At 38.4% G+C, this 27,141-nt stretch overlaps 2 protein-coding genes across 8 annotated transcripts in view; one reads left to right on the top strand and one right to left on the bottom strand.

Moving 5' to 3' along the window:
• Positions 1-3,038, top strand: part of ptprc (protein tyrosine phosphatase receptor type C) — a 33,957-nt gene extending 30,919 nt beyond the window's left edge. For all 7 annotated transcript variants that reach the window (XM_041791022.1, XM_041791023.1, XM_041791020.1 and 4 more), the window contains one exon: positions 2,161-3,038. In XM_041791022.1, coding sequence (XP_041646956.1) covers positions 2,161-2,487 — 327 coding nt within the window. In that variant the 3' untranslated portion in view covers positions 2,488-3,038. The remainder of the gene's footprint in view (positions 1-2,160) is intronic.
• Positions 3,039-6,854: 3,816 nt separating this feature from the next.
• abhd8b (abhydrolase domain containing 8b) lies at positions 6,855-26,934 on the bottom strand. The gene is made up of 6 exons (XM_041791379.1): positions 26,843-26,934; positions 17,021-17,365; positions 16,579-16,942; positions 9,513-9,683; positions 8,995-9,211; positions 6,855-7,124 (listed from the first exon to the last, which is right to left on the bottom strand). The coding sequence occupies exons 2-6, from the start codon at positions 17,361-17,363 to the stop codon at positions 6,855-6,857; spliced, it is 1,365 nt and encodes a 454-aa protein (XP_041647313.1). The 5' UTR covers positions 17,364-17,365; positions 26,843-26,934.
• Between the last annotated feature and the right edge of the window lie 207 nt (positions 26,935-27,141).

Here is a 27,141-nt window from a genome sequence, read left to right as displayed (position 1 = left end):
TGATTAATTCAGTATTACAATGCCAATACTTTTTCAGAAAAGGATCATTTTTATGTCACACTGCCTAGTCACTAGATTCAGGCCCCCAGTAACAGGTAAACTATATGGTTTTTATATTTTAAGCTTTTAAATCACCAAAGACAACACATATTTCCCTCTGAGTGCCATTCATTTTGAAAGAATGTTTCGCCAAGGACGGGGATGGCATCATTTAAGAATGGATGGATCGCTCTTTTCACATTGATATTACAAAACTACAATTTAATAGCAGCTAATTGTTAAGAAATGTATCTAGAGATTATATTTTTACTAATTTTCAGATTTAGAAGATAGAGGTAGATGGCACAAAGTAGTTGTCAAATGTAAAACAGCATTATCACACTTGTCACTCTTCTGGTTATTATCACCACCCAGCAGAGAATGACAATGAGAATGATAGAAAATGTGCTTACCTGGTTATCGTTTAAAAAAGCCACTGTTCCTTTGTCCTTCTATTAGGGATGAGTATCGAAAAGCGGTACCAACATGGTACTGGTACTAATATATCCAATACCTACCACACCGAATTACAACACAGATATCCATACTTCATTTTGATACCCATCCCCTAAATGAGACAAGAAATATGTTATGGAATTTGTGTGATTTATGTGAAGTTACATCTGCTTCCTTTTACATCCCATGTTTGAATGGCACCTTATAAAGATATTTCTGCAAATCATTTATGATACCCAGACAGCTTTTATTCTCCCGCTGACTTTCAACACACAACTTTCCCCTCAAAAGTATCCGTTCCGACACTGTTTAGGCACTGGCACCATATAAAAAGTATCGATTTAGCATCCGTATTGGAAGAAACCCAAACTATACCCAACCCTCCCGCTCATGCTTCCACTTTTCTGTGCTCCTGTCCTATTTTTCCTTGGCTTAAAGGTTGATGCTCCTTGTTCTTCTCATGATGTTGTTTAGCCTTGCAAAGCAGATGCATTGGCCAGGTTCGTGTCTGTCATCGCAAATCCATCTTGTAAAGCTCCAGACTGAAACAACTGTACCAGGTCTGCAAACAGACCTGACCAATCAGCTTCATTTAAGGAGAACAAGGCATTAGCTATGGGTGAGGTTAAGTTGTACTGGGTAGCATTGGCTACCACTGGTATAGCAATTAGCCCAATGTGGCTATAGTATAGAGGTAGTTTTATCAAAACTGGGGCCACATTTCTTTATCAAAACAAGAGCAAAGAGCCACACTGAAAGCTGTTTTTGCAATTCTCCCGACCAGCCTCAGCACGAGTTTGATCCACCAACAAGCTACACTGTTCATACACTACGGCAGTGCCCGTCTGTCGAGCTCAGCTTACAACTTCTACTATCTCATTTTGTCTTGTTGCTCTGATTGGTCTGGAATTAATGTAACAGACAAAACGTTCGCAAAACGTTGACAAGTCCTGTCCTTTCCAAACACTTGGTAGAGGAGGTTTCCCACATGAATGTGAAATATATCCATGTAGTGGTTATATGAAACAGCAGGTAAGCTGCAGTTTACTTATCACCTCAATTCTCCACCAAAAAAAACCTTCAACCTCCTTCAGGTCTGACTCACATCCATTTAGGGGAAAAAAATCAAACTTGATGTCTTCTTGTCATTTTGCTTTTATCCCCTTTTGCTGTACTAAATCACATTACAGGCAGTAACATCAACTTAGCTCTCAAAAAGTGCACAAGACTCCCACTTCAGGCATCCCTGCATGGTTTGGCTTCAATGTGACCTCTTACTTTCTCTCTCTTTAATGTTTTAAATTGAATTTTTAAACCACATAAAAGTATGAAAACAATGTACATGCAAAATTAAAAAAAAATAACAGACAGTTTTATTTCCACATAATTTATTTAGAGATTTTGATAGGGACAAAGTAGGTGCTGAATCCTATGAAATCGGGGGCCAGTATCAGTGCTGGAGGTTTCTGGCAAGATCTGGCACAAATTAAGCAGGAACATATAACTATAGAATTTTACTGCAGAGAAACTCCAGAAAAATGATTAAGAGCTGATTTAAGGGCTCATATCTGTGACTGATTTTGTGTGGTTCAATGTGAACTTTAGACTTTAAACATTGAGGACAGAACCATCTCTAAATGTTGACTCTGCCTCTGTCTCAAACAGGAGCAGTACCAGTTCTTGTATGATGCCTTGGAGGGGGTCTTCCCTGTTCAGAACGGGGACGTGAAAGCAGCACAGGCCTCTGCAGCCGACTCTGTCCAGATTGTAAATGAAACCAAAGAAGCTGCAGCAGCAGAGCAGCCGGCTGAGGAAAAGACCAAGCAGCCAGCCAGCACTACCAACGCCGGCCAGCAGGGTGCAGCAGACAGCGCTCCTGATGTGGCTGATGGAGGAAAGGAAGACAAAAAAGAGGAGTCTGAAAAAATCCCCACAGAGACAACACCTCTAGAGGACAGCAGCAACGGCCCCATGGTCACTGTGGAGGTGTGAGGCAGCGGGGGGGGAATTATGGTGCACATCTGCGCCTACTACTCTGAAAATAAGCGCTTCAGCTGAATGCTTTCTTCTAATATATTTTATGAATGTAAAAACATTGTAAAGATGTTGCACAGAATGGTTTGGTTTTGGATTTGCTGATGAATTTGATCGAATGTGAAATATGAATTTCTAAAAGTATGATTAAAATTAAGTTATGAATATTTTAGCAGGAAAAGTTTGAAGCTGAATTTGATGTCTGCAAGCAGATTTTATTGTAATGCTGTTGTCAAACTAGGATTCTTTATTGTATAGAGACATCTTAGGGAAAAAACCCAAAGCAAAAAAATAATATTAAGTAGTTCTGTTGTTTTATATCCCACTTTATCGGCATGTTTTTGGAGTTTTGTTTTTTTTTTTTTTGCTAAGATAGTAGCTATGATACACATTTTGTATTTCTGGTATAGCAGTAATTAAGATGTTATATTAAAAATGTCATAAACTTTCTACAGTAACACTTTGTTGTCTGATTAAAACAGACTCAAATAAAGTTTAATTAAGGTTGACATTTAAAGAGTTTTGTTTCTACACATATACAATCTTTATTAGGATTGATTTATCAGAGGAAGAAAGTGTAAAAACACAATAGCTTTTGTTTTTGTAAATCAGTCTCTTAATATGAGTGACTGTTCCATCTTTGGGCATTTTTCAGTCACAATTAACAGTTTTGATTGTTTTACTTGAGGGATTTTAGCATTCTCACAGATTTGAAGTTATCTTTAGTGCCCTTTTCACAAAAACGTTTTACACCAGACTAATTAAACGGCTGTTCAGGTTTGTGTTTGTGTAATTGTATGAATATGGATTTAGCTTTCCTCTGAAAGAGTGTTTATTTACGGTCAAAATCAAGTGGCAAACTTTGCTTAAAAAAAAAAAAAAGTCAATGCAAAACTGCAAAGAAACTTCAGTTCTTCTAGTGGCCACCTGAGGCTGGCTTAAAAAAGCATGCCATTAGGTATCATACTGTATTAGTGCCAATGTCTACACCTTTATTTTCTAGCTCTCTGATTGGTGGGTCAATGGGCCATCAAAGATCTAGCACAGGCTCTAGCTCAGGTGATCTTGAATGTCTGTTGGGGGTCAGAAAGTGGGGGCAGCTGTTGGGAATGAATGGAGACAGGAAAGTTATCACTTTATAGCTCTGGATCTGTGAGCTGCAATTATCATCAGAAAATTTCTTCATACTTTGAGCATGATCCCTACACTTCACAAAAAAAAAAAGTAATTTTTACCACAGTTTAACAAATTTACATGGCAAAGAGGTGACTGCTGTATGACCTAATCTGAAAAGAACCTATAGAAGTCGTAGTTGGGTTTGCCTGTTCCTAGACTTACCAAACAGTTTAGTAGATTCAGCACTGCCACTTCAGAAACCAACAGGTGATGCCACTGAAACTTTGTACTTATTTTATACAATAAATGGTTAGGATACTACCAGATTTAATATAAAAGAATGAAAACAAAACTATTGAAAACATAAATTGTTTATTTTCATACAATGATCATTTTTAACTTTGTGTAGTTCTTATCCAAGGCAGAGCGTTACAAAATTTAAGACACACAAGATACAAGAGGAATTGAAGACAATAATACACATATACAATCATTTTTAATCCCTGTAAAAATGATGAGCTTTGTAAGCTTGAGTCTATAAACAATCTGTCACATTTCTCTGATCAGAAACATGTAAACTGATCAGAGATTAAAAGCTGCTACAGCATCTGCTAGATCTCTTAATATCTATCACAGATAGAAATACGAAGTATAAAAAGAAAAATAAATATATAAAATAAAAATAGTGGTGACACCACAAAGGGCATATCTGCTCTGGATTCACATCTATCCAAATAAATGATATCTGTTCTTTTACAGTTTTGGTGTTATTAACAGTTGTAATTTTATCTAGAAGAACATACACAATATTTTAGCAGTAGAATAACGAACAGTTTGAATTTAAGAGCTTTCTAACGCTGGCTGTTTGGCCTGTGATGACGCTGCACAGATATTTAACAAAAAATATGTAAGTAGATAGAAAGTGTTATAACTGTTGGCATCTTGTGTGCCAACAGTTATAAAGGGTTCTTAAATACTAAAAAGTTACTCATAATACATTCTGTTTATGGACTAATGTGATTTTTATTCTGTATATACAGCTAAATCTAGAGCCTTCTGAATAAAAATAGCATAGTTTTTGTGAATACTGAATGCCAAAAAAGTTAACTGTATAATGAAGTCTTGCATGAAAATCTCACCGGGAGACTTTTCTCCTAAAATGGGAAAGTGTTTAGAATAAATTATTCTGTTCGTATCTTTTATGCTAAAAAAATAACTGACAGATGCAGACATGTTCCTTTTTGTTGCAGGAAACAGAGCAACTATAAGAACATCTGTACTCAAATATTGCAATTCATTTGTAGTCAAAATACAGTCATAATCACAATAATTAAGACACTGCATTAATAGATGCTGTTTAACTGCATAGGAAATAATGTAGTAGAGTTTGTGGTTATTCTTGATTTCCTCTGTTGCAGCATCTTGGCAGACATGACGCTATGTATAAATGTGCTTTGTGAAAATCCTTGGCCTCTTCATTCTGCAGAATTATTAGCGAGCCTGTGCTGTTGTAAGCAGGTGATGCTCGACTAGGCTCACATTTCCCTGAATTCTAGGAAGCAGCAAATTTACTTCCACTTCTGCTCATCTGAGAACTTCAACATCCTTCACTTTGCATTGAAGGTGGAGCTACTTCTTATTTTTTATGACTCCTAAAAATACATTTTGCAAAAATGATATTCTAGCTCACCTCTTACAACAGAAGTTAGCAACTTAAATGTAACATAATTGTATCTGCGTGGCTTTAGCTTAGAGGAAGATAGGTTATTTTTTCTAAAAATGGATAAGTTTTGCAGATTCTCCATCAGTGTAAGTTTTAGCAGCTATTTTTGATTTAGTATTAGTCTTTATATCTAAATGATCTTTAGTTTCAGTCACATTTTCCCTAGTTAAAGTTTTAGTCTTGGTTTACTTAACCTAACAGCTCAGCAACATTTTGATCACTTTAAGCCAATCAAGTTCTTACATTTCAGGTTTTATATTTAGTAAAAGATTTACTCTCTTGAACTTATTTAATTAGCCAAATTGTACAATTATTTCACATGTAAAACACTCATATTAATGCACTACTGATTTACAATATACTGATGAAAATACTAACATACCTCTAATCACCTTAACTCTACTTGTGTCTTGAAAGATTATACACAGTTGAGAAATAGGGAGCCTTCTTTCAAACTCTCTAAAACCCCTGGCAACAGGCTTGTCCTCAATCTGGCCGATACATGAGATTAACTTGGCTGGTTACAAAAAGGTTTCAGCTCCGGTGCTTTCTTACAAAGATCACCATAACAGGTAGTCATCCAAGAGCTTTGTTTTTCTTTCCTTCTCCACGTTTGAGAAGCACATACAGTCATGTGCATATGTTTTAGGCATGAATGGCACCAGGAACTGAAGAGAGGGAAAGGCGGCCAGAGTCAAGCTCAGCACGTGTCGACACGTGTCACTCAGCAGACAAGGTCAAGCTCGATGGCCTTTTTCCCCCTGGTAATACGACCGGAAACCACTGCCTGTGGTTTTCAGGCCCTTGGAACATCCACAGCATGACCAGGGCAGCCCTACTACACAGTCAGACAGTGCCCTTGGCTGTGCTTACTTGCTGCATCCTCCCCTTACTCCACCCTAAAAGTGTGGACTTTATTATTATTATTATTTTTTCTACAATTTATTTGCCTCTGATAATATGCCAGGACATCCAGAGGAATACTGGGTTTCATCAATCCTCCTCCACACCCAATGGTGCCCTCGGGTGGGCTTACTCGCCACTACACACCTTACTTCAGCCTCAGTTTTTGCCCCAAACATGCCTTCAAGTTCTGCACAGTACTGTAGGTCTTAAATATGTGCTAGTGCAGCAGAGTTTTCCACATAATTCAAATGCATCATTTTGTAGATAGATAACTTATTTAAATCTTACTCCGCCTTCCCTGGCATTACTGACTGCCTCCATTTCAAGGCACAGTCTGTGGGGTACCAAGGAGTGGAAGACTGGACCTCCAGCACCCTAAATTTGATTCTTCTTCCTCTGCCTTTCAGCACAACAGCGAGCAAAGCTAGAATCAAACCTTCTCTTATCCTCTGTTGGCTGGAACATTTCAGATAAACTGGCTGAAAGCAGCTCAGATTATATGGACCCTCTGAACTCTTGGCCTGCACTGTAACAGTGTGACAACCACTGGAAGCTTCTTCAGCTATCATCTTCACTGCTCCTAGCTGCCTGACCTCTCCTCTTTGATGCAGTTTGGTGAAGCCTGCCGAGCGGTGGCAGGTCGGACCTTGGCAAGGTCAGTTGCCTTTGTGCTGTCGTGTTGGGTTTTGGCGGTTTCTGGGCGTGTTTTGGTCTCTTTTTTTGGTGGAGGAATGGTGGCTGGCTCCCAGAGGAAGAACTCATGGAGGAGTGTATTTACAGCATCGGGACACTCCATCATGATCATGTGGCTCCCGTCCTCAAGGACCTTCAGAAAGGCCATTAGAAGGATCTATGAGGGGGTTAAACACACAGAAAAGTAGATTTACATATTTGGCACTGAAGCACTGGATTCAGTAGCAGATCTCTGAGTAACAGCACACATCTACAACCTTTTGACAAAACAAGCTCATTATTTAAAAGCAAAGTTGAAAAAGTGCACAAGGAAATTACATCAAAAGTGAATGTGGCCCCTTTGATTCTGGAGTGAGAAAGACAACCATACTGACCTCATTTAAAGAAGTAACTTGCTTTTCTCTGTCTGTTTATGTCCCTTTTTTTCAGTTAATACATTTTTTTACTGCATGGCTGTGTTCAGTGGTGTAATAAGTTTGTGCTGGGGCTGGAACCCATTGCAGATTTATTTCATGGGGCCTCCTTCTGCCTCGTACAGATGCTAATATTCATTTTTGCAAACATGCACAAACCCAAAGCAGCCTCTGATCAGCACCACAGACAGCATGCCTCAAACCACCTCAGCCTGGTTTAAACTACCAAACATCCAAAACTGGCTCAACAGGCAGCTTACACTGTGTACAGATGAGAATTTAACAAATAGCCATGCATCCTAATTCATTCAAAGACATGCCATAGAAGCATGATTTCAGACATATGAGAGGTAACAATAATGTTGATATAAAACAAATTCCATCCCACTTCAAAACAAAGAGAATTCTGTCGGGGCCCACTTTCCATCTGTCAGTGTCACAGGGTCCCGATACAAAAATCAAAATAAGACACGCACATCAGTAAACTGGGTCCTGGATCCAAAAAGAGCTCCCATTTTAAGCATTTATTAGCAACCAAGTGACATTTTGAGTCAGCATGCTCTACTTCAGACTGGCAAGTCATTATTATTTAATTAAATTTTAAGATATCAATAAACTGTTTCAGTTGTGCCCCTAAAGGAAGCCAGGAAAAAAACATCCAATTTTCCCTCGTGGCAAATATGGGAAAACGGCTGACATTTTGACGAACAGAGAAAACTGCAAATTTAAGGCAATGACTCCAAAATAAAAACCTGATATAATAAAATGGGTATTTTTTTTTTTTACTGGCCAGGAGATACAAAATTTTGGTCGTCATTGGTTATTGCTGCATTTTTGGTCAAGAACACCCTTAGACCCTTAGTGTACAAAAGAGTACAGAGCTTATTTTTGACTGGGTTTTGGGATTTATATTTCAAAATTCTATTGTAAAAACCTACTCTTCAAAACTTATATGTTAGCATTCACAAGAGTCAATATGTTTAAAAAAAAATAAAAAAAAAATAAAAGAAGTTGCAAAATGGCCCTAACACCCTCTAAGGGTTAAAGGTCACATATTATGCTAACTACACTTTTTCAGGCTTTTCTAACAAAAATATGTGCCCCTGGCCTGTCCACAATCCCACCAAGAATCAGATCCCCTCCATTCAGAAAATGTGTGCTGAAAGAAGCCGTTCTCAGATTTTCTCCTCATGACCTCATGTAGGGAGTTAGCCCCGCCCCCAGGTTCAGTTGGCCCTCCCTGCTTGGAAGAAAGTTCCGCCCTCCTCTCATAAACCTCCTCTCAGTTGCCAGACAGCTTTTTATATTTTCCATCTGCTGGTAGGTCCTGATTTGAAGGTTTATGTTTGGTTTATTTGCTAAAAAACAAAGTAGAGGAAAACGCAGCTTCCTCTGTCTGGTAGGACAAAACTGATGAGACATGTAACAGTGATTTAAAACAGGTAATAAAAACCAACAATCTTATTTAACATGTCTGTATAGCTGAGAGAAATTACTTGATTATTTCTGTCTAAATAATCCTTTTCCATTAATTTGAATATGATGGAAAATAATAAAAAGTTCAGTAACAGGATCACTTCTTCAGGAAACTGGGTATTGAAGAGGCCTGCTTACCTCTGCCATGCGCTGGTCCTCCTCGATTGGGACGAACTTGTCGTGCATGCCATGTATCAGCAGGGTGGGCACTGTGAGTTCAGCATGGTAGACCTCGTCCCCCTCAGGCCAGTACTGCCCGCTCATCATGGCACGCAGCACAAAGGACGACACATTAAAGGCGTTGTTATCTTTCAGCAGCTGCTTCTCTTTGGCACCCTGCTGTGCAAAGCCAGCCCTGTGGGAGACAGAGGACAGAGGAAAATTGTAAATTACAGAGGATTTAAAAACAGAGGGGAGACAGATATGGGGATGAAACCTAAATGTGTATGTAATGAAGACACTTAATACCAGGTGAAGGCAGAATTAGCTGTTTAACCTACCATGGATGAACCCTATTGGGATAGTAATGCATGGCTACTGGTTTGGCTGGTGAAATCTTTTCAGCTGCAGTGCAATATTTGAGTTTGCTAAGTCCATACAGATCTACCAAAAAAAAACAACATTTTTGTCTCTTTTCCTGTTACTCTGTGTCTTACTTGAGAAAGCTCCAGGCCAGCAGGGGGGAGAGGCAGTGAAGCACACAGGTGGGCAGGTTGAAGATGGAGCAGAGGCTGGGCTCCAGAGCTGTAGGACCACCTCCGTTGATCATCACCATCTTGTGAATTTGCTCAGGAAACTCATGGGCCAGGAAGGTACAGAATGACACACTAGAAAAACAGGATAAAGAGCTGGTTAGTTTGGAATGACAAGGCTTGCATTTTTACGTTTGTCTTTGGACAGTATGAAGCATATTGATACCCAACAAAGTCCTGCATTTTTGAACTTGAATATTCAGTAGTTGCCACAGAAACCAACAAGTCACACCAAGTAACTCTGCTGTCTCCCTCAGCAGACTGTATTTAAATTTACATCCACCTATTAAAATATACCTGTCACTATTTCCTGGAGCTCAAATTTACTTTCCGAACATCTTTTTTTTTGACCAAATGCTTCAAACACTATATCCAAGGTAGCCTTTGCAAATAGTAAGCTACTTGCAGCATCAGTCATAATTACTAAACACAGTAAAAAAATATTTTCCTGAGTTATTATGCTGGAAAACATTTTCTAATGAGTCTGTGGCCTCAAATGCTGCTTTTAATTCTTGTTCAGTGTAGCAGAAAATAATTTCTTTTTAGAATAATGAAGATGTTCTGATATACATTACATACACCACATTAGCCTGCATTTAGCTACAATGAGCAACCTGAATAAGCCCTTGACCCTAATTGATTATGCCAAAAATACTTGATAGTCATTTAACAGTAATTATACAGTTTTACTTGCTAGCCAGAAATAGTATTCCACTTAATATTACATTTGTCCAACAAGAACTATTAATGCAACCTGCCCACTAAGCATGTGCAAGCATTAGCTGGTACCTTTTTCTAGCCAGTTGCTACACTCCATCTTTTCTCTGTCGTCCAAATATGGTCATTTGTAGCTTAAACATAAGCCCATAAATCAATTGGTGACCCCGAAGAAGTAAGGTCCCCTTTAAAGGTTAAGGCTACCTTGCAGTTTCTATATTGCTTGCCAACACAACAAAATATTAGCAAAAGTAATGTAGTAGTCCAGGGGTGTCACACTCAATCACAGCAGGGGGCCAAATTCTTGATTCAGGTCTAACCTGAGGGCCTAACTGGGTTACCTTTTATTACCTGTCAACCTCATTTCACCAGTAATAAAATATGAAAAAAAAAAATAAAAGAAATTTGCACTGATGATAAATGATTTGAGATTAAAAAATTAAAATGGTAAGTTTAAAGTTTAGTTCAAGAAGGTAAGAACATGAAATTGAAAATAGTTTTTTTAAAGGCAAATATATTAGAAAGAAAGTCAAAATTATGAGTCTAAAAGACAAAATATGAAATAGAATTTGTAACTACAAATTAAAAGTCAAAATATGACTCAAATCTTTAAATTGTTAGTCTAAAAGGTCAAATTATGGGATTGCGAAGTCAAAGGAGTTGAAAATATAAGACAGAATATAAGATAAAATACAAAATAATTAGTTAAAAAGGTCTAAATATGAATTTAAATTTTAAATAATGACTCTAAAAGCTTAAAATATTATGTAAGAAGTCAAAATATTAAGTAAAAAGTACAAAATATAAAGTCAAAATCCTAAGTTTGAGTACTAATTGTGAGATGCAAAATTGAAAATATGAAATGAAAACACAAATCAATTTCTTTCCCATATTCATAACTTTTTATTATCTAATTTTTTTACTCCTTACTTTTTCAGATTTTATGACTTAACAAAGATATCTTAACTCATCAAGGATACATTTACATTTTTATACTGGAGGAAGTCTTCAGACCTCATACTGCTGGGCCAATTACTACAGAAAATTCATCTAATCTTACAGGCTGGATTTAACTGTTCCACAGGCCGGATTTGGCCCCCAGGCCTTGAGTTTGACACCCCTGTAGTATTCATTCAAGACAAGGTACAGCTAGAAAAATCTAGAAATTAGTCAAGTTTACTTTATACTTTTCATGTGAACTCTATACATGTGGGAGAGTATGGAAGCCCTCAGAGGACATGTCTCTATAGTATATTTTATTTTGCGGGATGTTTGTGGCTAAGTGGTAGACAATTAACTCACAGTCACATGCAGACGTGAAACTTAAAGTGGCCATATCATCAAATAGGGACACTTGAATTCATATGTGAGCTCATGCTGCATGTGGATTTTTCATCAGTGCACCATCCAACACCATGATAAGTGGCACAGCAGATGTAAAGTTATGTCTTTAAAATCAACCAGAACTTTATTTGAAAATGAAATAATTCAACAGTAGCAAACACGAAACTTAGGGGTTGCACAGGTTTGTTGTATTAACTTACCTGTCACTGGGTTTAGCCTCACACTCCTTTTTAGCATGACAGCCAGCCTACCTAGAGTTACACTGCAGGTCCTGTCAGTACGATAATCTTGGCCGGCCAAACAACAGTCGAACGCCAAGACTGACTGATGCATGCATAGATAATAGTACTAAACCCGGACTTGCAGTGCTTTAGGGATGTTTTCCAATTGGTAACAACAGCGACAGCTTTAGCTATGACACTGACTGACATACATACAAACTAATAGTAAATGGACTTGAGCTTGTATAGAGCTTTTGTAGTCATCTCCTCTAAGTGTCTTTCACACTGCAGACCACCCTTATCCATTCACTCCAGTCACACACTGATGGTAAAGTATCAGTATGAACTAGTCCCATACATACCCATTCACACATTGATGCAGGAGTTGAAGCAAATTAGGGTTAAGCTTTCTTGCCCAAGGACACATCAACATGTACTTGTAGGGAATTACCTTCTGGTTGAGAGATGACTGACTACCTACTAAGCCGCAGCTGCCCTGACAAATCAGTGGTGCCAGCATGTTGAATTGTTTTGGTGCTTCACTGTTAAAACCAGTACAGGGACTGTTCCAGACTGCAACATTTTAGTGTTTTATAGATAATAGTTGGGACTTGTGACATGGAGCTTGAAAACAGGACAGTCCTGGATGCGTCAGAACTGATGGAAATTTCACATAGCAGCCTCTATAATCAGTGTGTGAATGTGGTATACATGGGTGACTGTGACTGTAGCATGCAGTATAGAACTTGCTTTGAGTAGTAGGGATGTGCGTGATTAGCTGGCTGAACTGCTAAAGCAGGGGTGTTTAAACTGTGGCCTGAGGGCCAAATGTAGCCCTTGATCCATTTTGAATTGACCATCAGATTCTAAAAATAAAGCCGGGTGTACAGTGTGTGATTTTCCTGCGATTCAGCCACGAATTTTGAGTTGTGCAACTCTCAGTCAGATTGGGCATCGTTTCTCGTGCTGTGTACAGGGGCATACGATGGATGACCACAGCCCAACTACAACTGTACGACCTGCTCCCGACTAGTCGGGAGAATTTCTGGCATGTTTGATATTTTGGTCGTATACGACTCCAGACATTTCACAGTGAGAGAAGAAACGTGAGCAGAAAAAAACAACTTTGGGGGGTTGTTTTCCTTTGTAAACAGTCAGACAATGTCCTAAATTACCATGACAACGGCTAGAATGACTTTCTGATGCCCCTCCACTCTCGCTGTGATAAAGTAAATAAACGAGCAGGAAATATTCCTACCCGTGGATCCGCAGCTGACACAGAGATAATGCTGTTTGTGTGTGAGAGACAGAGAGAGATAGCAAGAGAGAAAGAGAGAGAGAGAAAGCGGGAGAGATAGAGGGGGGGGAGAGAGAGAATATGACTGGAAACACTTCACCCTCAGACCCTGAGACTTTTTAAAAAGGAAACTCTGCAGGTTTCTGTCACAGTCTGTCCTGACTTCAGACTCACGGTGTGAGCACTCAGGTCGTGCACGACCGTAAGATCGTACAGTGTGAGCACACAACTCATGCACAACGGTCATGCGTCATAAGCAATCCAGTCGCACAGTATAAGATGACATTCTGCCATGACCGTAGTACGGTCGGCTTGAAATCGCACAGTGTACACCCGGCTTAACCGAAAAATGGCCCACATAAGAACATGAAGCTTGAGCTTGATTTTATTGTATTCCTTAGTTTTAGCATAAGGTAATGCAACTATATTCATTTTGTAAACAAACATTTTGACATGAAGAATTTGTTGATGTGGTTTTTTTAATGACAAAGTTGAGACAAAACATAAATGGCAATTTTTTTTAACTAAAATTCAAAACAAAATCTATACTCATTACATGCCCAGATTAATAAATACACAGTGGCTAATCATAGCACGAATGCCACTCATTTGCTCTGCTTTCTGTTTAGCTTCAAGTTCCATTTTGTAAAGCATACTACACTAACCATCTTCAAGCATCATCATCACTACAAAGTTTGGCAACTTTGTGCAGTTTGCTTTTTTTGTTATGTGCCAAAATATGGAAACCTGCTATTAGTGCAATTGTGGTTCTCATCCTGACCGAAGGCACGGATCCAGTGGTCACCAGGACTAACCAGGCCTCCCTGAAATCTGACTGGCCTCCCAAAATCCCTAACAAGGGTTGGCTATTTTTCTTTGTCTATGCCATTTAAGCATACTCAATTACTAAGCATTTCTTAACCTACCATGGACCTTTCTAACTAATACACTAGTTTTATCCAAGTGGCCCTTTTTTATTTTACCTTTAGTGAAAAAGTTTGGGCACCCCTGCGCTAAAGTCTTAACCATCGATTTTCGGTACCAGAATTACTAGTGGGTAAAGCATGACATTTTATAATTTCAGGCCCACAGTCCTGTTCAAACCTCCTGTCTTAACAGTGACACAGCTGACTGCCACTAGTTGTCCCTGTAGCTTTGCTGAATGACAACTGCCTTGCTGCCGCAATGCTCTTAAATCAGATGTAAGCAATGCTTATCTGATAGTAGCTATAGCAACTCATAGGAAGGGTTTAGCAGTAATCTGATCTAGAAAATTGGGATAAAGTTGTTTTAAAGCTGTGTCAGGTAATACTCCCATAAAACCAAAGCATTATGTATGTACAATACTCAGGGCAGGCATGTGGATGTTACCTGCAGAGACTGAAAGGCCAGTGTTGCTAGCATTGCTAATGATAGCAGCATTCTGCAAACCAACTTCACACCATTCACCAACTGCCACTGTGACCTCTCCTAACTAAAAGGTACTCAATATTGACTGTTCCCTTTGGTGTTTTTTGACTAGTTGATCAAATGCAATTAGAATTTGTGTCCAACCAAATGGAAAATACTTGCCTAGGCACATTGCTAATCAAGGGACTATAAAAGTGCCATACAGGCTCAAGTCTATTTTACCCTGCTCTTAATTTCTCTTGAAATCTTAATAAATAAACTCATTATCATGGGAAAACCAGCACTGTTATCTTAGGGTAACAACAAATTGTAAGTCCAGATCCTGAGAAAAAGACTGGAAATAACTTGTTACAGAAATCTGAGTAAATAAAATGTAAAAGACATACACTATATTGCCAAAAGTATTCACTCACCCACCCAAGTAATTGAAATCAGGAGTTCCAATCAAGCACCTAGACATGCAGACTGTTTCTACAAACATTTGTGAAAGAATGGGTCGCTCTCAGGAGCTCAGTGAATTCCAGCGTGGTACTGTGATAGGATGCCACCTGTGCAACAAGTCCAGTCATGAAATTTCCTCTCCTAAATAATCCACAGTCAACTGTCAGTGGTGTTACAACAAAGTGAAATCGATTGGGAATGACAGCAACTCAGCCACAAAGTGGTCAGCCATGTAAAATGACAGAGCGGGGTCAGTGGATGCTGAGGCGCATAGTGTGTAAAGGTCGCCAACTTTCTGCAGAGTTCATCACTACAGACCTCCAAACTTCATGTGGCCTTCAGATTAGCTCAAGAACAGTGCGTAGAGAGCTTCATGGAATGGGTTTCCATGGCCGAGCAGCTGCATCCAAGCCATACATCACCAAGTGCAATGCAAAGTGTCGGATGCAGCAGTGTAAAGCACGCCGCCACTGGACTCTAGAGCAGTGGAGACGCGTTCTCTGGTGTGAAAAATCGCACTTCTCCATCTGGCAATCTGATGGACGAGTCTGGGTTTGGTGGTTGCCAGGAGAACAGTGCTTGTCTGACTGCATTGTGCCAAGTGTAAAGTGGAGGGGGGATTATGGTGTGGGCTTGTTTTTCAGGAGCTGGGCTTGGCCCCTTAGTTCCAGTGAAAGGAACTCTGAATGCTTCAGCATGCCAAGAGATTTTGGACAATTCCATGTTTCCAACTCTGTGGGAACAGTTTGGGGATGGCCCCTACCTGTTCCAACATGACTGTGCACCAGTGCACAAAACAAGGTCCACAAAGACATGGATGAGAGAGTTTGGTGTGGATGAACTTGACTGGCCTGCACAGAGTCCTGACCTCAACCCGATAGAACACCTTTGGGATGAATTAGAGCTGAGACTAAGAGCCAGGCCTTCTCGTCCAACATCAGTGTGTGACCTCACAAATGCGCTTCTGGAGGAATGGTCAAAAATTCCCATAAACACACTCCTAAACTTTGTGGAAAGCCTTCCTAAAAGAGTTGAAGCTGTTAAAGCTGCAAAGGGTGGACCGACGTCATATTAAACCCTATGGATTAAGAATGGGATGTCAAGGCAGGTTAGTGAATACTTTTGGCAATATAGTGTATGTCCGCTTTGGGCTTCCATAGGAGATGGGGATATGTCTTATGATCTTACAGTGTAAAGACCATGGGCGAATGGAAAAAAGGAGACAAACTTGATTCACTTAAGAAGTTAAATTGAGCGACTGTTATGCACTTTTAAAAAACAAAAGATTAATAATTAAACAACAAACTGTGTCAAAAGTGTATTTAACCATGTTAGTGTAATTTTGCTGATATTGCTCTTGCTTAAATTGTAAAATACTTTCATTCAGAGGTCTTACACTATCAAACCACGTGACTCACCATCTTAAATGTCTAAATGTTACTGGCAAAGACATGTAGGCCTTTAAGTTTCTCTGACTTTCACACAGAACTGGTGATGACTAAATGGTAACTTAATATGTATGTAGTGATCTTAAACTTACCCATAAGAATGCCCTATGAGAATATTCCTCTTGCGTGCATATCTTTTAAAGATGAGTCTTATATCCTCTGCCAGGGCATAGAAAGTGTAAGCAGCAGCTATCTGTGGTGCCGAGCTGGCTCCGTGCCCCGCCAGGTCTGGGGCGATCACCTCATAACCTAGCCTGGAAAAGAAGTCCAACTGGCTCCCCCAGATGTCCAGTGAGCCCCCAACTCCATGAATGAAGAAAAGAGCCACGTCTGAATGTGTCCCCTTGCAGGCTGAGATCTTCCTCTCACAGTCAATAATCACAGTGCGCTTCGGTTTCCGCCTGCGCCTCCTAGGCTGCTGCGACTGCTCCATTTGTGCACTAGTGTCTCCTGCTGCTTCGGATGTCCCGTCTTTTACAGCTGAACCCGACTCAGACGTGGGCTCAGGCATTATGACAGGAGGCGAGGTGTTACCACTGTCTGTCAGTTCAACCTCCACAGTGCTGTTTGGTTCTGTGTCCCCATTCTGATAGTGTTTTGTCTCACCACTCGCCCTGTCACCCAAGTTCTCGATGTAAAGCTGTCCATTACGATATACTGTGATTTTTCGTTTGCAGCTGTAACTCCCGCCTTGTCCCGTGGGTTCCTCCACCACCGGTCGTTCGGGGATGATGTGTCGAACTCGAAGGACACGGCCTGGTTTCACCTCCACAAACTCAAAGCCGTCAGCTGGTTCGGAAGTTTCAACTGGAACGACCACGTTGGTTGACTTTGAGGTGAGGCAGCAGAGAAGACCCTCTATAAAACTGGTCAGCATGGCTGCAAGAGTGTGGAGTATACATTAACATAAAACATGTTAGCAAACACATGAAAACAAGTGAAACAAGATTTGGGATCAAACCCCAAACCTTCCAGTTGAGAGATGATCGTTTCTAAGTACTGAGCCCCAGTTGCCCCACATCATGGTCATTCCTACTCTAGTAGTAAAGCTGTAATTTACAGGTGTATATCAGCTAATTTAAGTAGTAGTGTGGTCTTTCATTGTTGAGTCATGTTCAGTCCCCTAGTCTTGTTCTTTTTTTAGAAATGCGTCTGTTTTAATAGGAGGTAGGTGGCTAGTTTTTACTGACATAGAAACTTTCTAAGATATCCGTGTCACTGAGAATGGCTGCTTAATTCTGACTGGCCAGAGTGATGGGAGTTATTTTGAAGTGGTCAATTGGCGTAGAAAAGACAACACAAATACAGTGATTACAAAACTGGTCCCCCAGTTTGACAACCACTGAGCAAACATCAATGAAAATTGTCTTCCTCCAACCATGTGTCTCTGAATGACTGGTGGTAAAGGAAGCACTCAGGCCTAATACTGAAGTAGAAGTAAAAATAGTACAGTGGCATAGAAATACTCTGTTAAAACAAGAAGGCCTGGTCAAAGTATTACAAGGATGTGGGTGCTTCTGTCTGACCTCCGAAAGCAAACATAGTCATCAGCTAGAGGATTAAGAATAGTTGTTTAGCATGCCTGTTACCCCTGCCATGTGCTTAGATTAAGACCAAGCCATTTCCAGGAAGTATAGCCAAAGAGCCTTTGTTTACATTTCGTAGACACAAAGTGTTACAGTGAGTCGTGCATAAGACAATTACAGAGGATGAAAGAGACTTTCCTTAATGAATTCTACACACTGATGTACAGGACTGAATCAATGAAGACACAAGATGTACCACCCTGTCTACAGGAAGCCATATTTAAAATAAGTAACAGTGAAGAGATTTCAATGTTTTGACAATAAAATGCACAATTATGTTCTAAAAATAAAAGTACTTTTTAAGAAGAAACCATATCACTTACAGAGGCAGGAGGAAATGGTGAATAATTTTGTTTACTATCTAACTAGTAGCAAGATATGAAATCTAACAAGTAACTAATGTGAGCAGCAGAGTAAAATAAATCAATCTTTGCCTCTCAAATGTACTAAAGCAGAGTTTAAAGTTGAACGAAAAGATAAAGTTTGATATGTAACTCAAATATGACTGTACTTGAGTAAATTTTATATATATATATATATAATATTGAATCATTAATAAAGTTATTGTATTGTATTGTATTCTAAATGTCCTGAGTAATTTTCAATTATCACACTTTTGTGGTATAATACCAAATGTGCTTTTCACAACAAAAAAGCATCATTATTTTTGAAAAACTCTGGCCCTCTGTGTTAGATGATTGCAAACCTAAAATGTCTGGCTCATTATCTTGATCTGCCTTTACAATCTGGTGACTATTTACTACTGGAGACTTTCAGTGAGACGTAACTGAGCAGCATCTTCCCTCAGCGCGGACTTTGGTGTTATTAATAGCCGGGTACAGTAATAGCTCCCTGCGTTTAAAGCTGTCCACCATGTGACCACTGTGCACCAGCGCAGACAGCCACACTGTCAGTCAATACTATAAAGCAACTCACTCTCAGTAGTAAGTGGTGCTTTTAAATGAGGCCAAATAATCATGGCAGCACTCACATTTTTGGTAAATTGCACATGGCACAATTTACATAATATATTACATACAATTAAGAAATATATATAATATATATAAATATGATATGAGTATAGGAATATGATGCAACAGTATACCAGGCAGTGTATATATATGACTGGATACTATGATATGATACATTATAATACCATACCATACCATATCATATTATCAAACCATACCATACCATTGAACTATTAATACCATACCCTACCATAAGCTATACCATAACATACCATACTTGTTATTTCCCCTTTTGGGAAGTTTGTCTTGGACTTGAGTAGGGGTTGACTGAAATTGTTGTTTCAGGGTTGATACCAACAAAGATTATTAGTACTTCATGAAACTGATGACTGATATTTTAACCAATATGCATTTATTATTCCATACAAAATGTACTTTATGTGGCAAATGCATGATCAAAAAAATGAAGGAAAATGAACAACTTAGTTGAAGCTCCATCAGCATGAGCAACGGCACAGAGCAACACAGTAGAAACCTGGAAAACAGGAGTTGATGCCATACACTCACTGTGTCAGGAGCATCGAGGCTTAAATGTTGATACACTAGTACTCATGTGACCTCTAGCCCAGTGGTACTCAACCTTATTCTACCAAAGAGCTACATTTTCTTAAAAATACTTTAGCGAGAGCCACACTCCAAATAGGCTACATAAAAATGTCTGTATAGTGTCAGAAGAAACAATATGTCACTGATAATGAGCATACATTAATTCTATTTATCGTTAACATAGGGCGAAAACCTCGTATCTCAATTTTTCATGATTTTGATCTGTTGTTACAGCATATAAATCAGTGCTGTTGGTCAGTCTTTACATCTGTCAGTGGGTTTTAATTAATGTTAATGCAATAAAAAACATGGTGATTTTAAAGGTATGAGTCTTTGGCCCGACACAAGCTTTATGTGAGTTCCACATGGCCTAAAGATTGTTAAAGATATCAGAATGAGCTGAGTTTGAGCTATGAGATGCTTTTCCAAGAGCTGATGAATTATGGTTGGCTATTTGGATATTTGTATCTCAGCATTTACTGCAGTTCTGTGGCTTTATTAACATAAAAGAGATGCTTTCTATTTTTTCCACTCATTATTAATTCTTTAGCTAAAAGGGGAGGGGCCTTATATTGGTCTTTGCTCTGGGCCAAATGACTAAAACCAGCCCTGCCTCACACCTGCAGCTCTCCCAGACACTGCCTGCCTCATTTTAGAGCTTTAGTTTTATATTTCTGCTCTCTTGACAGTATTTATTGTCCTTAGTACATTAAGATCAAATAAAACACCCACATTTGGACAACTTTGACTATTAATACTTTATTTCAACATGTGATCTGTGTGTAATGCCTGTAGATGATCACACAAATGGGTATACTCATCAAAACTGATGACAGTGTTTCCCTTCATAAAGGTTTTTAGGAGTTATTTTTTTAAAGTAAGCCTTAAAAGAGCCGCAACTGGTCAATGAAGAGCCACATGCGTCTGAAGAGCTGCAGGTTGAGTATCACTGCTCTAGCCAATCAGATTGTGTTGCATACATGACATTCACAAGGCTGCAGAGGGTGAATAAAAGCCTGCAAGACACACTTTGCAGTGAAACCTAAGTAGTGCACTTTTTGATTGATTCATTTTATCGATTATTAGTTAAATAAATCGCTGGCCTCAATAATCGTCCGGGCCGATAATCAGTCCCCTAGACTTGAGTGCTACTCACATTTAGCTGCCTCTACTGTATTCTTAATAAATAAAAGAAAAAGAAACACAGAGTAATCCTCATGTGAAAGGGAAGTATGTGCCAATGAAAACAAAAAATAAATTTGTATAACTTGTTCCTTTTTTCAATTTCAAACTTAGAAAGAAAAAGGCATGTTAAAAAAATCTGCCATTCAAGAACTTGGTTTCACAAGAATTCCATCTAATGTAAGTCTCTTCTATTTTACCTGCACAGTTAACAGAATCTAAGGCTGTCAGTTGATTATCGTCCATGGCAACAGCTAAGAAGCTGAGCAGGGTCTGCAGGTCTCTCTCTGCTGGGGGTGTTATCGTGCCTTCCTTTAGCTCCACTCCCTGCTACGGGGGATTATACTCTCCATCTCTCTGTCTAAGTCCACACAGCACAATCTGTCTCTCTCCTCTGTGACTGTAAACAGGGACGATCTTACCCACTGTGTGATTTGTTGAATCTTTTTCCTACACAGCTCCTGTTTTCATCAGGGGGATTATGGGCACAATTGAAATACAGCATTCCTGCTTTGCTGGCTATTTTCATTTCTGCTTTAACTTGCACATCTATTATCCAAACTGCAGTGTTTTACAGAGCTGTGTTTGGACCAGTGGAGGAGGCTGTGCTGGCCATTTTGAAATCTCCTACATGTTTACCTCTTCTATTATTCCTGTATTAGAAGTCATCAGTTACAAGGCGCAAGCTGTAACTTTTGTTTTGTAGTGTTCATGGCTTTCCTGAAAGCTTTTTACAGGACAACAGATGGTGTTTGTGGTTGCCTTATTTATCTTGTCCTGTACATGTGATATCTGCAATTTGAAAAAGTCCTGCAGTCTTTGACATGTTTAAGTTTTAATTGTTTAATTCCTCTGGTGAAAGGTCACTTCCAGTGAGCCTGCTGTAAATCACTTTATCTGACCCCTTTCATATGGACATGAAAGAAACAGAAGTTAAAAATTACATTGTACATATATTAATTTCTATTCCTGATAGTCTTGTTTGCTTTTAAGGCAATTTGAAGGCTCCAGTATCAATTTTAGTCTGTTCCATAATCAGATTAAAACTCCTCACAGTTGTTTAAACTGTGAAAATCATATAAATTATTTAAGAAAAGTTGTATTTTAACATCTAAATCTGTATAAAAAAGTCTTTTTTGACAAACACAAAGAAAATAAAATTTGATCTGAGTGCCTGCTGAGGACTGCCAGTGTTTCTAAAGTGGACCTCTGGAGCACTCAGGTGGTAATTGTCTTTTTTAAAGTCAAATTATAATTAATCTGTGGAAAAGGCATTATTCTAGGTCCACGGATAGAGTACAAAGTTAGCACTTCACTGACATATTAGTGCTGGGTTGCAGTGTGTTGTCAGTTCGCCTGCCTGTGAATGGATCTTCCATTAGGATATACTACAAAGCAGTGCAGTGAGTTTAATTCGTCTTGTAGTCACTACAACAGGACGCTGTTATATAACGACTAACGCAGATCAGACAGAATCATAGTGGAGACTGGTGCCCAGAAAAGAGCAGAGACTGCTGTAAGGATTTAAAAGAACAGTTGGTTTGCTGTCCTGCCAATGAACTTACTATTCACTGGTGGACACTGGCCTGTCTAATTATGTGTAATTTAACACTGAATCTGGATCACTAGTTTCTTTTTTTAATTATACAGCTAATAAATAAATCATGGAATCTGTGTATAGATATCTTCCTTGGGGTTTTCTGTATTAAAACATAGTTTCAGCTGCATTATTAATACATACTACCTTAAAACAACAACATGAGGTAAAATTAAAGACTTTTTAAGACCTGAACTAAGAAAAATTAAAGGCAGATAAGACTTCTCAGTGCATGGGGCCAGTGCAAAAGCTTCTGATTGTAAGTACTTTTTACACAATGTTTAATGTTACAGGGCAGTGGTTCCCAAATGGCATGTCTTGATGAAAGTGTAGGTGTGCCCTAGGACTTAGTAAACTAAAACCATGCTTTAAAAAGCCTATTTTGCATGGATATGAATCTCATGTGCCTTACAATTTTTTGTTAATCCTGCATTTGCCTCATATCATATCATATCATATCATATCATATCATATCATGCAAAACCTTTGGGAACCACTGACTGAGAGCAAAGTAATGTACTGGCCATAAACACCCAAATGTGATGATTTCTGACACATTTAGTCCCTCTACTCTATCAGTATACCGTACAGTGACACTAATCATAATATATAAGCAAGTTTGCTAGTTCAAATCTGAATAGTTAAGAAATCATTACAAAGGAGAGTTACACTTTTTGTCTGGGAGGTCTTTCAAAATAAAGGTAGGCTGAACACATTTTTAAGTGGGCAATAATTGGATAAAGACAGACTTTGTCTGAAATTTAAGACCACTCACTATTAAAAATAAGATTTTATGGCTTTAAATTTCAAAAGTACAATTCAAGGCTTTTTAAGACTTTTCAAGGATCCACAGGAACCCTAGCAACAACTTTTGTGTCAATGCTACTTCAGGCAAATACTTGAATTATGAGTGATTATAACTCAGTTTTGATGAATGAAAAAGACTGTCAATCAATGGCATTAAATAGATTTGTTCTTGTTCTATTTTATTCTTATAACATTTTCAGGTACTTAGAATTAAGGATGGAAAAAATATATGACAGTGTAGTCAGGTAAACGTACATTTATTCTGTTTTAGATTTAATTGAGTAGAAGTAAAAAGTACTGGTCTGTAAATCAACTCAAGTATAAGTAAAAAGCATTTCATTTCAAGTTTACTTTAAGTACTGAGTAGCTACTAGGGCTGATTGATTTGGGAAAATAATCTAATAAAAACTTTGTTTTTAATTAGATTTTTAAGGGCAAACAACACTTTTCAAATTTGCTTCATAAATAAAGTGTGCTGGATTGGATAATTGCATTTTTTTTTCAATAGTGCATTTGCAATTTGACATGCAGCTATTTTTAAGTTCCTTATCCTTTGTATTTTTCATCAAACACAATCAATAAACCGTTCTTTACTATAACCAAGACTTTATTAGAAAGATTAAACATAAACTGTTCTTTCCTGTAGGCCGAGCCCGGATATTGGATTAAGCATGATGCATGAATCAGTATGAATTACATAGCTGTCTACTTCGATCACATTGGTAAATTAACCGATTTGTAAACTGTTTAAAAGCCTTGCGACACTCATCACAAAAACATGGGCTGAACTATTTTGAAAACAAACAAAAAAAAAATCTTACTGTGATTGTTTTAACTCATATTGCAGATACAGTGTGAACTGTTGTATTGAAGGGAATGGTCATGTTCATTTTAAATAAGAAAAATATTTACAATAATATGAAATACAAGATTTTTATATTTATTTCATTTTGGATTTTTTGAGATTATTGATTTTTATATTTATTTGTAATTTTAATAAGATTCTATTCTATAAAAAATATGCTTCAATGTTGACAATAAATGTAGAGAATAACACTTCTGCAGCAAGATAATTGTATGATTTTTTTTTTACACACAATTCAAGTCAAAGAAATACTGCAACTTCTACATTTGGAAAATTTCAGCAGGACATACTGCAATTTAATCTTCTTTGATTAATTGCCCAGCTTTAGTAGCTACTGAGGAGTTAAAAAGTAAAATATGAACTTTCTTTATTGGCAGTACAAACATGAGAATATGCATCTCCAACCAGGTTTTTCAGGAAAAGACATAGCTTTATAAAAAGTAAAATATAAGACCTGTTTTGAGAAGCAATGTGGAGTCATTTTCTTGCTAAATGCTACTGTGTAGTCAACAGAGGTGGTAAAAGTACAAGAGTATTGTACGTAAGTAAAATTACAATAACTGTGGTTAAAACTTACAGCTACATCTCAAAAAATAAGAATATCATGAAACAGTTCAATATTTTTGTCAATCTTTTCTGAAAGTGAAAACCATTTATTATATAGACTTGTTACACATAGAGTGAAATATTTCAAGCCTTTATTTCTTGAAATGTTGATGATAATGGCTTACAGATAAGATGACCCAAAATTCAGTGTCTCAAAAAATTAGAATATTACATAAGATCAATAAAGAATTGAAATTTTAAACAGAAATGTCAGGCTTCTGAAAAGTATGTTCATTTCTATGTACTCAATACTTGGTTGGGCCTCCTTTTGCATGAATTACTGCATCAATGCGGCGTGGCATGGAGGTGATCAGCCTGTGGCTCTGCTCAGGTGTAATGGACGCCCAGGTTGCTTTGATAGCGGCCTTCAGGTCATCTGCATTGTTGGGTCTGGTGTCTCTCATCTTACTCTTGACAATACTCCATAGATTCTCTATGGGGTTCAGGTCAGGCCAGTTTGCTGGCCAATCAAGCACAGTAAACTATGGTCATTGAACCAGCTTTTGGTACCTTTGGCACTGTGGGCAGGTGTCAAGTCCTGCTGGAAAATGAAATCAGCATCTCCATAAACCTTGTCAGCAGAAGGAAGCATGAAGGTCTCTAAAATGTCCTGGTAGATTGCTGCATTGACTGTGGACTTCAGAAAACACAGTGGACCAACACCAGCAGATGCCATGGCAGCCCAAATCATCACTGACTGTAGAAACTTCCCACTGAACTTCAAGCAATGTGGATTCTGTGCCTCTCCACTCTTCCTCCAGACTCTGGGACCTTGAAGACCATGGTTTTACTGTGCTTGACTGGCCAGCAGACTGGCCTGACCTGAACCCCATAGAGAATCAATGGGGTATTGTCAAGAGGGAGATGAGAGACACCAGACCCAACAATGCAGATGACCTGAAGGCTGCTATCAACGCAACCTGGGCTTCCATTACACCTGAGCAGAGCCACAGGCTAATTGCCTCCATGCCACGCCGCATTGATGCAGTAATTCATGCAAAAGGAGGCCAAACCAAGTATTGAGTACATAGAAATGAACATACTTTTCAGAAGCCTGACATTTTGGTTTAAAATATCCTTTTTTTATTGATCTTATGTAATATTCTAATTTTTTGAGACACTGAATTTTGGGTCATCTTATCTGTAAGCCATTATCATCAACATTTCAAGAAATAAAGGCTTGAAATATTTCACTCTATGTGTAACAAGTCTATATAATATATGGTTTTCACTTTCAGAAGAGTGACAAAAATATTGAACTTTTTCATGATATTCTAATTTTTTGAGATGTACCTGTACTTCAGTAGATGTGACAGTACTGATTTCATTATGTACTCAAAAAGTACAAGTCCCCCAAAAACCTAATCAATTACAGTCAATTAAGTAAGTTCCACCTCTGATTAAATATTGGGATTAGTTTATAAAGAGTTCTTCTCTAGTATCAAACATACAAGCGTGCATTGCTTGTGGTGAAACACTGACTGACTGCTACCTTGTAGTAACATGAGTCTCCTCCAGCACTCCGTCTCTGCTCTCTGCACTCTTATTGTTTGTTATGGCCAGGTGATTGGCTAAGTTGGGTTTTTGGGGGGGTTAGATAACTAGCATACTAGAAACTTCTCTCTTCAGTAAGTTAGCCTGTTGGGGTAACAGTACAGCTAAGAGGAACAATTATCCAAAAAATAAGCATTTCTAATAGTTGCCAAAGACTAAATTACGTTTTCAATAAACACAATAGCCTATTGGCTAACATTTACAGGAGGCCTAGCTCATAATAGGAATAGAACCAACACTAAAGCAGCAGTATTGTTACACAGCTTTGTTGCTAATGTTAAAACGTGCAGCGTTCAGCACTGACAGACAAAGTTGAAAAGGCCTCTTTCTGCTGTCTGACAGCACAAATAAGTCAAGTCCTAAAATGTTTTCCCTTTTTATTCCAATAAATCACATAACCTGACAATCTAAACTTCGTTATTTTGTAATATTTGAGCTTTTATCTATAACACTTTGTCTTTTTAAATGCAGCTGCAGCGATCTGTTTGTCTGTTGAATAATCCACAGTAAAGGATAAACTACGTTGTAATAATGTTATATCAGTCTAAAAACAGAAACCTAGTGAAATACAGACAAACTTACCTTATTATTTTTAGTCAACTCCGCGTAAATTATGATCGGTTTGATGTTGTTTTCTTAAGAAGCATTGCGGATGGAGGAGAGCTATAATCTGTGGAAGCCAATCCAATAATCTAATTTATCTGGATTCTGTTGTCCTGAACGTAGCCTCCACATGGTGGCCGGCCGGTATCAGCCGACTCACAGTATATCCCAGCTCCAGATTCAGTATCTATATGAGTGCCAGTGATCTGCTGCCATGCTGAATATCGGTGACGGCGTTTGGAGACGCACCGGGACTCAGCTGAATGCCAGAGCGTTTT

This window comes from Cheilinus undulatus, linkage group 7 (genome assembly GCF_018320785.1).
Source record: "Cheilinus undulatus linkage group 7, ASM1832078v1, whole genome shotgun sequence".
In the NCBI taxonomy this organism is placed as follows: domain Eukaryota; kingdom Metazoa; phylum Chordata; class Actinopteri; order Labriformes; family Labridae; genus Cheilinus; species Cheilinus undulatus.
This window is presented reverse-complemented; position numbering and strand designations above follow the sequence as displayed.

What these genes read in the sequence shown, in the direction of transcription:
- abhd8b (XM_041791379.1), bottom strand. Translation starts at nt 17,363, where the DNA reads ATGCTGACCAGTTTTATAGAGGGTCTTCTCTGCTGCCTCACCTCAAAG. An exon ending in GGTTGAACTGACAGACAGTG is followed by an intron (nt 16,943 to 17,020) that starts GTAACACCTCGC and finishes GGACATCCGAAG; the next exon opens with CAGCAGGAGACACTAGTGCA. An exon ending in AGGACCAGCGCATGGCAGAG is followed by an intron (nt 7,125 to 8,994) that starts GTAAGCAGGCCT and finishes ACCCCCTCATAG; the next exon opens with ATCCTTCTAATGGCCTTTCT.